The 9409-nt window shown below is 49.0% G+C and overlaps 2 protein-coding genes across 3 annotated transcripts; one reads left to right on the top strand and one right to left on the bottom strand.

Moving 5' to 3' along the window:
• Positions 1-34: 34 nt before the first annotated feature.
• LOC105696847 (notchless protein homolog 1) lies at positions 35-2241 on the bottom strand. 2 transcript variants are annotated; one of them, XM_012419623.1, is made up of 7 exons: positions 2137-2241; positions 1624-2028; positions 1306-1545; positions 926-1179; positions 541-775; positions 239-460; positions 35-175 (listed from the first exon to the last, which is right to left on the bottom strand). In XM_012419623.1, exons 2-7 carry the CDS (start codon positions 1970-1972, stop codon positions 36-38), a joined length of 1440 nt encoding a protein of 479 aa, XP_012275046.1. In that variant the 5' UTR covers positions 1973-2028; positions 2137-2241; the 3' UTR covers position 35. The 2 variants fall into 2 exon arrangements, with proteins under 2 accessions (XP_012275046.1, XP_012275047.1); XM_012419624.1 differs by lacking the exon at positions 2137-2241 and adding an exon at positions 2104-2126.
• Positions 2242-2394: 153 nt separating this feature from the next.
• Positions 2395-9199, top strand: LOC105696846 (ubiquitin-like modifier-activating enzyme 1). The gene is made up of 3 exons (XM_012419622.1): positions 2395-4186; positions 4408-5460; positions 5707-9199. The coding sequence occupies exons 1-3, from the start codon at positions 2829-2831 to the stop codon at positions 6485-6487; spliced, it is 3192 nt and encodes a 1063-aa protein (XP_012275045.1). The 5' UTR covers positions 2395-2828; the 3' UTR covers positions 6488-9199.
• The last annotated feature ends 210 nt before the right edge of the window (positions 9200-9409 follow it).

The following is a 9409-nucleotide window of genomic DNA, read 5'->3' as shown; positions in this document are numbered from 1 at the left end:
TAAAAATATGATCAAGGTTAAGAAAACACGTCGATTTAATTTTGCCACAGCTTTAATACTTTATCCTTTCCACCAGATGCTACTCGTAGACCATCCGGAGACCAGTCAACGGCGTATACCTCATCAGCATGTCCCGGCAAATCTTGGTCAAGACCTTTATTCTTCATATTCCAAACTATAATCAAATCATTTTCATGATACTAAAAGTATTGGATAATTTATGTGGTTCAGGTTTTACCTTTTAGAGTCGAGTCGGCACTACTACTGACGAGAAGTCGAGAATCCGCACTCCATGCAATCGAGTAAACGGCCTGAACATGACCTCTCAAGGAACTGATATATTTTCCTGTCTTCGAGTCCCAAAGTTTTATCGATTTGTCGAAGGAAGCCGATGCAATCAGTCTGCCGTCTGGAGAAAACTTAACATCGTTGATCAGCTGTTGGTGTCCTGTCATTCTCCCTGGAATATTAGATTTGTTATGAATTATGAGTGCATTTATAATTCATTATTCATAAGATAATTGTGTAATACTATAATACCGATTGGTTTCTTTTCCTTTGCTGGATACCACAGAAAGAGAGTAAAGTCATCGGACCCAGATACGAGTTTCTCATCTCCTACTGCTTCGTAGCGTGACTTGGCTCTCTCTACTGGATCATCGTTACTATTTTCTGCCTTTATTTCGAAAGGTCCAGTCCTAAGAACGTAGTCAACATTCAAAGCTAATGTGTTAACCCAATGTGCATGACCTTCTAAAGTTCTACACAGAATCCCCTAAAAAATAAATTTACTATATTATATGTAGTATGTTTGATATTCACCAAGCAAAAAAATCACTTTCCAGAAAAAAAGAAATTCAGCTTTGTCAAGTCTGTTTGATTGGTTATTGTTACATTTTCTGTGCATAAATGAAATTGAAATTACATCTGAAGCACGCCAGACTTTGATCGTCCGATCCTGTGAGCCTGAATATATAAGGCCAGTTCCACCCCATCTAACGCAAGTGACACTTTTCGTATGCCCAGCTAAAACCCTCGACGTCTGCCCTAGTACAGTGTCCCATATTCTCAAGTCACAATCTTTGGATGCACTGACTAAAAATCGGCAGGTTGGATTACTGTGAAATGGTTCCCAGGACAAAGCTGTTATCCACATCTTGTGTCCCAACATTGGCTTGCCTAAGTTATAAATTGCACATTGTTTATTACAAATTATTGTGATACATGTCACCAAGCCCGTAATTGAGTGGTTTGTCATTTGTTTTTGTTGAAAAAGTACATTCACAATTATAAGCAATACTTTACCTATTTGTTTTCCCGTTTCGGGATCCCACAGTAGGATGGTCCCATTTTTACAGGCAGAAGCGAGTTTTGTACCACAGGGAGACCAAACTAAGCATAAAACCCAATGTTTGTGTCCTGTACAAGTATAATGAGGAGTTTGCGTATGAATGTCCCAGAATCGTACCGTCGTATCTCCAGAGCCACTTGCTAGATGTTTGCCATTTGGTGAGAAAGCAACAGACACCACAGCCTCTCGATGACCTGTCGAGATGATTGATTATAAAATATGAAAATCATTATAAAAATTTAAGATAAAACAATAATATCGAAACTTCTTACCCTCCATAGACGCGGTGCACCTGGTAACTGCCCTGACTTTAAAGACTGCTTGCGGTTGGTAAACGATCTCAACGACATTTTCACTCGTGCTGAAATTTCCATCCAAATTTTCTTCCAAAGTCCCAACGACTTGGACATCATCGATATAGAATGCCAATGGTATCGGATGCTCGGATTGGAGCAAGGCATTGCAAATGAGTTGTAACTTATCTACAGTAACGTCCAGTGGAAGATCCAACAACCCACCCGACAAGATTTCTCCTGTGTCTGATTTAAATCTTGTCAAAACTCTCTTGATCTCAGGTTTGTTAGATTCGGAACACGTGTCGTCCATAGCTCCATTAGTCATTATATCAAATAGGAAGATCTAACACGTTCTATTAAAATACCTTCAGGCAAAAATTTCTGGAAGAAAATCGTATATTAAATAATAAATTCGTATATCTGACATCGAGAATAATTTCTACATCGTATAAAAACCTAAGCACGTGGGTACGTATTATACATACATACATGCACACGAAATTGTCAATTTCACATACACACGAAATTGTCAGTTATAAAATCGATGTGAGATATCTGGTGTAAACATACTCCACGGCGTAGCCTAGCCTTCACCCCATATCTTTCCCATTTGCACAAGCTCCACGACCAGATCATAGTTGTCGCGTCAAGAAGGTGAACCTAGTTCGCGTGGCGTCCACAGGGGCAGCACTCGCGGTGGCTAGCAATGCTGTCTCGGCGAGCAGTATCTCTCGTTCCGTTCTCGTGCGACCAATTCCGGACGAGTCACTGGTGCGATTAGCGCGTCGTTGGCGTAATCGGGTTTCATCTTTCTTGGTCCTGTAGGATACGGAACCGCATCGCGGGGGCAAGGTTCGATCGGCATCGGTCTCGGCCTTGGGCATCGGAGGAACGTCCGGAGCAATCCGGAGAAGGTTCGAGAGGCAGGTCGAAGGCGGCTCGGCCTGGCAACGGCGGAGCAGCCGAACGCGCGCGGGCTCGCGCTTGCATGGACAGTCCGGAGGAGAGTGGTGAGCTCAGTGCGCGTAATCTCGGCGAGTTGGGGCGCGACCCGGAGGAGGACCTAGAGGACGCGTCGACGCCGCGGCGGAGGCGCGTGAGTAGACCGCGCGCGGCTTGGCTCGCTAAGCTCGCCGGGCCAGACGATCCGGAGATCTAATATACGGCCACCGTGAGGTCCGATGTCTAGTGCTGAGGTGGTGGAGAGCTCCGTTGACCCCCCAGCCAAAAAGCGACGCGTTGCTGCGACTACGGGAGGAGCCGACGAGGCCGAAGCATTCGCAGACATGGCGAAGAACGGCTCCGCGTCCGGTGCGCCCACCGCGACCGATTCCGCCTCAGGAGCCGAGATCGACGAGGGTCTGTACTCGAGGCAGCTCTATGTCCTGGGCCACGATGCCATGCGACGCATGGCTACGTCAGACGTCCTTATTTCGGGCCTCGGAGGACTGGGCGTCGAGGTCGCCAAGAACATCATCCTGGGTGGTGTCAAGTCGGTCACCCTGCACGACACCAAGCTCTGCCGTCTGGTCGACCTGGGTTCACAGTTCTACTTGACCCAGGCGGATGTCGGCAAGAATCGAGCTGCCGCCTGCTGCAGGCGCCTTGCTGAATTGAACAACTACGTGCCGACTAATTTCTATGACGGAGAGCTTACCGAAGACTACCTAGAGAGGTTCAAGGTGGTCGTTCTAACGGATGCATCACTGAAGGAGCAGCTGCGCGTTTCTGAAATTACCAGGGCTCATGGCATCGCACTCGTCATTGCCGACACGCATGGTCTCTTTTCGCAGGTGTTCTGTGACTTTGGAGAGGCTTTTGTGGTGGTCGATACCAATGGAGAGCCTCCGGTTAGTGCCATGATCGCGAGCATCTCCAGAGACTCCGAGGGGGTTGTTACTTGTCTGGACGATACGCGACATGGAATGGAAGATGGAGATTATGTCACCTTCTCCGAGGTCCAGGGAATGGTCGAGTTGAACGACTGCGAGCCTAAGAAGATCAGAGTGCTTGGACCGTATACCTTTAGTATTGGGGATACTTCTGGATGCTCTGAATACTTACGTGGAGGTATCGCTACTCAGGCAAAGATGCCGAAGACCCTGCGCTTCCTGCCACTGAAGGAAGCCCTGAAGACGCCAGAGTTCGTCGTGTCGGACTTTGCCAAGTTTGAGCACCCGACGCAGCTACATCGAGCATTCTTGGGTTTGCACGCCTTCGTTGAGGAAAAGGGCCGACCACCTCGGCCGTGGAACGAGGAAGATGCGAAGGAGCTGGTGCGAATTACTGCGAAGGTGCAGGAGTTTGGCACTGGGGAGAAGGTAGATGCTAGGCTCGTCGAGACGTTTGCTAAGACAGCAGCTGGCGACCTCAGCCCCATGAACGCCATCATTGGTGGCATCGTCGCCCAGGAAGTTATGAAGGCTTGTTCGGGCAAGTTCCATCCGATTTATCAGTGGCTCTACTTCGATGCGATCGAGTGCCTGCCAGCTGATCGTAGCGAGCTCACCGAGGAGGACTGCCGGCCTACCTCGTCCAGGTATGATGGGGTTAATTGACATCACCTAAGTATCGATACTTTTACTTATTACTGACATCGAAGGAAAGTATCGATACACGCTTGGTATTAGAAAAAAAAGTATCGATTCCTATTTGCATCGGATCTTTGGATACCAATGTCAAAAATACTCGGTCTCAAAGTAGATGCATCAAGTAAGTGCTCAAATCGTTAATTTAACTCGCATCGTTTATATTCCATAGATACGACGCACAGGTGGCCGTCTTCGGGCGGAAGTTCCAAGAGGAGCTGGGCAAGCTGCGCTACTTCGTGGTAGGAGCGGGGGCGATCGGCTGCGAGTTACTGAAGAACCTGGCGATGCTGGGAGTGGGAGCAGGTGGAGGCAGCGTGACGGTGACCGACATGGACCTGATCGAGAAGTCGAACCTGAACCGGCAGTTCCTGTTCCGTCCGGCGGACGTGCAGCGCTCGAAGTCCTCGACAGCGGCCAGAGCGGTGAGGGCGATGAATCCGGGGATGAACGTGATCGCCCACGAGAACCGAGTATGCCCGGAGACCGAGCGGGTCTACAACGACGAGTTCTTTGAGGCCCTCGACGGGGTGGCCAACGCCCTGGACAACGTGGACGCGCGCATCTACATGGACCGGCGTTGCGTCTACTATCGGAAGCCACTTCTGGAGTCGGGGACCCTCGGAACGAAGGGCAACACCCAGGTGGTCGTGCCCTTCCTGACCGAGTCGTACAGCTCGTCGCAGGACCCGCCCGAGAAGAGCATCCCGATATGCACCCTGAAGAACTTCCCGAACGCGATCGAACATACTCTTCAGTGGGCGCGCGACTGCTTCGAAGGCCTCTTCAAGCAGGCTGCGGAAAACGCAGCCCAGTACCTCGCGGATCCGCAGTTCTTGGAGCGCACCCTCAAGCTCCCGGGAGTCCAGCCCCTGGAGGTCCTGGAGTCGGTCAAAGCCGCCCTCGTGGACGAGCGACCAAGGGGCTTTGCTGACTGCGTCGGATGGGCTCGTCGACACTGGCAGGAGCAGTACAGCAACCAGATCCGCCAGCTCCTATTCAACTTCCCGCCGGATCAGCTCACCTCCAGCGGACAGCCCTTCTGGTCGGGACCCAAGCGATGCCCCGTGCCGCTGGTGTTTGATCCGGAGGAGCCGCTGCATTTGGACTACATCGTCGCCGCGGCTAACCTTAAGGCTCGCGTCTATGGACTACCTGGAAGCCGTGATCGCGTTGAAATCGCCCGGATCGCCGCCGCCACCCGGGTGCCTGAGTTCACGCCCAGGTCGGTACTCTGGTAACAATTGATACTCGGGATGGGGGTCCTTGTATTTGTATCTCACTTATAGCGTAAGGTATTTTCAAAGTGTCTCATATATACCAAGAAGTCAACATATTTATATAAACTTTTCTCCAAAAGGAGTCCATCTAATAATTTGAAACTTGAGGAAAGTAGAATAAAAGTAGTTGTAATCGACTAAGGTGTCGGGTGAATACTCGTATTATAACTAGTATCGGTTCGTTCCACCAGGTCGGGCGTGAAGATCGCCGAGACGGACTCGCAGGTGCAGGTGGCCAACGGCGCCGGTCCGGACAGCGTAGCTAGCGGAGCCCTCGACCACGAGCGACTGGGCCAGCTGCAGCAGGAGCTGCCGAGGCCCGAGGACCTGACCAGCCTGGTGATCCGACCCCAGGAGTTCGAGAAGGATGACGACTCCAACTACCACGTTGACTTCGTGGTGGCCGCGTCGAACCTGCGAGCCGCCAACTATAGGATCCCCCCGGCCGACCGGCACAAGAGCAAGCTCATCGCCGGGAAGATCATCCCGGCGATCGCGACCACTACGTCCGTCGTCGCCGGCCTCGCCTGTTTGGAGCTGCTGAAGCTGGCGCGCGGTGTTCGCCGACTGGACATCTTCAAGAACGGCTTCGTCAACCTTGCGTTGCCCTTCTTCGGGTTCTCCGAGCCCATTGCCGCGCCCCGGCTCAAGTACTACGACACCGAGTGGACCCTCTGGGACCGCTTCGAGGTGAAGGGCGAGCTCACCCTGAAGGAGTTCCTCGACTATTTCAAGGAGCGGCACAACCTGGAGGTGACCATGCTCTCCCAGGGCGTCTGCATGCTCTACTCGTTCTTCATGGCCAAGGCCAAGTGCCAGGAGCGCATGGGCCTCCCCATGTCGGAGGTCGTCAAGAAGGTTTCCAAGAAGAAGCTGGAGCCCCACGTCCGCGCTCTCGTCTTCGAGCTGTGCTGCAACGACGAGGACGGGAACGACGTCGAGGTCCCCTACGTTCGCTACACCCTGCCCTGAGGAGCCGGACCTCTCGCCCAAACACTCACCGGCCCCCTGCTACTTTCTACCGGTGACGATGCGACGAGTCGAATGTCTTGGCGACTCCACTTCCGCGGATTCGAAAGCGCTGCCGACTCGAGTCGAGTCTATCTCCTACTCGAGTTATTCGAATTTGTAAGCGTTGCCAACGGGAGGCTGAGTCGGCTGCTCGAGTAAACTCGAATAATTATTATCAATATGCATATGTTGAGGTACTCGAAATCGGGAACTGCCAACGAGAGGTCGAGTCCGTGCCGAGTTGGCAAGTATATCGCCACGAGTAATAGCGGCTCGAATGTACGAGTGATGATACGAATAATGCGCGGTTGGTGTCACTGTACGAATAGGCAACTCGGTCTCGTGCTCGTCCACCCTCATACCTCGAGCTCGCGCGAATACCCCCTCGGCTTAAGGGTTCAACCAGAGAAATTCGAGTCGTCGCATCTTCACTTTCGACAAATCTCTATTTTACGATACGGCTCGTCACGCGCCGCGCTCGCCCAGCAGTCCAGCAATAACTCGAGCCAGGGTCGCCGGGCCTCCTCTTCGAGGTCTCTTCGGGGTCTCTTCGACACTCGCTCTTCCGCAGTGAGAGTCCAGTGTAAATTACGGGAGACGCGGAGGACAGCTCCAGGCTCGACGACGGGCCTTCGGATGGAGTCCGCGGAGGAAACATCGAGATGAAGGCGACTTCAAAGGGGCGTCTCAATTAGCAGTCGTCTATGAGACTTTTCTCCAAATGGTGTATACCCAATCCTCTGAAACTTTACCTCGTGATCGTGGAGGCCCTGAGGAAGGTCCCTCCACCCATAAAATACAGTTTTGATATGAAACCTTTAACATCACTTATAAACAAATTAAAAAAAAAATGAAATCTCATGGGTGTCGGAACCTTCCTTAGGGTTTCTACGTTTACCTGGTAGAATTTCAAACGATTCGGTACACCCAGTTTGGAGAAAGGATGAACTATTGATCTCTTCGACGCCTCTTTCATTTCACCTTAAGACGCGGGATTGAAGTTAGGGTGCCTCGAAGGAGACTCGTCGCCGAGCCTGGACCCTCGTGTTCGCTTTACTCTGCGTCAAATCATCTCGAATTTGGTTTCTTCGCTTCGTAGGCTCGCTCTCCGACGGTTAGATCAGAAAATTCTTAAAATCGATTTACACTTCCGTTCCGTATCGGTCCTCCAGCTCGGAGATAAGTTTCATAGATGAGATTTCTTTGGCGTTACTTTCTCGCCCCTTTTACGTGGACGGTACGGATACTGAACGGATACTGAACGGATACGGAGCGGATACTGAACGGATACGAAACGGACGTCTGTAAATCGAGCTTGAGATATACGTACGACACCGTCGATCCGAGAGTCGTCTTTGCATTTAACGTCGTGAAGACAGTGTTCGGCACAGTGGTATATCACTGATATGTATACTGTGGATACGGAAAGCCATAAACCCCGTGAAGCGATTTAATTTGTGGCTTTGACGTTACGCGTCGCCCTCTTCGACCCTTTAACGGTGGAATTTTCTTTCTTGAAAGTGCTTATCTTGTCGCCTAATTGAAAGCAAACGATTACCGCGTGTACTCGTCAAACGCAGAGTAAATGCACCTATTGTAAATTTGAATTAATTATAATAAAATGGAGAATACCACGATTTAGATTATTTAGAAGAAAGAGGTATAGAATTTTAGTATCCAGGAGTTCATGTAATAAATGGTTGTTAAGACAGTTTTAAAAATTTGTATTCTTCAGATGGGCTGTTCTCGGGAGATTTTCGATAACCGTTTGACGCCACTTTCACATCGCCTTAAGTCGGGGATAATGGCAATGCGACTTTACGCAAGTACGCGAAGGAAATTAAGTTTTCCCACTTTGTGGTTACTAGTTACGGTTTTGTTTAAAATGTCAGTAGCATTCTCGTATCCATATTATACATGTCAATGAGGTAAACGTATCGAGTTGATGCATAAGTAATGACGTTTTTTTACACGTTATATCACGTGTTAAAAAAGGTCATTACTTATGCATCGACACAATATGTCGAGGCAAAAGGCTATACAAAGGAATTTTATAGGTCGAGCTGAAGACGAGGAAGACGTTTTGTTAACTCTAGGATACGCGAGGGGAATATTTATTGTGTTATTTTATCGATAGATGTTTCTCCACTTCAGAACAAGGTATGGAAAAATGTAGCGATGACTAAAGTGCTAATTAATTATCCCGTTTATACTATACGCTCCAGGAAGGATTAGCAATAAAGTCACTTTGATTCTTTTTTCCAAGCCCGTTGCGAGGTTTCTTGACCGTCCGATTTCCTTTAGACTGGTGGGGGATGACCCGGAGACATTTGTCAACGGGTCGTGGATCATGAGTCGTTATTTTATACGCGAATGTACGAGAATAGATATACGCCATTGCATAACGACTAGCAGAGGTCTTTAATTAAGGGGATGTGGAAGCGGCATCACCTTAAGTGTGTAACCGTTCGATTTGGTCAAAATGATAAATCTGCCGTTAAAGCGCGTTCTAATTTTAAGTTACTAATTCCAGTTAACCATTTTAATTTTAATCGATAATTATTATTAATTCCAGTTAACGACTATAGTGAACTCGTAACCATAACTACCGACTCCACGCAGTGGCACAATGTTACATGTTGCACGGTCAATAAAACGGATTTTTCATGGCCATGCAAGGAGTCATTCTCTCAGGCAATTTTCAACAGGCTCAGTATGTAAAATATCTTTCATAATTTCATTTTTTTTAAGGAGTCTTGAGCTTCATCTCTTCGTCTTAAATATCCCATTATCTACCTATTAAAATTATTAATTACTTTCATAAAGTAATTTAAATACAAATTCTGCGAATTCTCTTAAATTTTCAAATTCTCCCGGGAGTTG

This window comes from Orussus abietinus, unplaced genomic scaffold, assembly GCF_000612105.2.
Source record: "Orussus abietinus isolate OABI.00-Male unplaced genomic scaffold, Oabi_2.0 scaffold16, whole genome shotgun sequence".
Lineage (NCBI taxonomy): Eukaryota > Metazoa > Arthropoda > Insecta > Hymenoptera > Orussidae > Orussus > Orussus abietinus.
Note: the sequence above shows the minus strand (reverse complement) of the source record. Positions and strands in the feature narration are given on the sequence as shown.

What these genes read in the sequence shown, in the direction of transcription:
- LOC105696846 (XM_012419622.1), top strand. Translation starts at nt 2,829, where the DNA reads ATGTCTAGTGCTGAGGTGGTGGAGAGCTCCGTTGACCCCCCAGCCAAA. An exon ending in TGCCGGCCTACCTCGTCCAG is followed by an intron (nt 4,187 to 4,407) that starts GTATGATGGGGT and finishes TATATTCCATAG; the next exon opens with ATACGACGCACAGGTGGCCG. An exon ending in GTGCCTGAGTTCACGCCCAG is followed by an intron (nt 5,461 to 5,706) that starts GTCGGTACTCTG and finishes TCGTTCCACCAG; the next exon opens with GTCGGGCGTGAAGATCGCCG.
- LOC105696847 (XM_012419623.1), bottom strand. Translation starts at nt 1,972, where the DNA reads ATGACTAATGGAGCTATGGACGACACGTGTTCCGAATCTAACAAACCT. An exon ending in CGAAACGGGAAAACAAATAG is followed by an intron (nt 1,180 to 1,305) that starts GTAAAGTATTGC and finishes TTTATAACTTAG; the next exon opens with GCAAGCCAATGTTGGGACAC. An exon ending in AAGTCTGGCGTGCTTCAGAT is followed by an intron (nt 776 to 925) that starts GTAATTTCAATT and finishes TTTATTTTTTAG; the next exon opens with GGGATTCTGTGTAGAACTTT.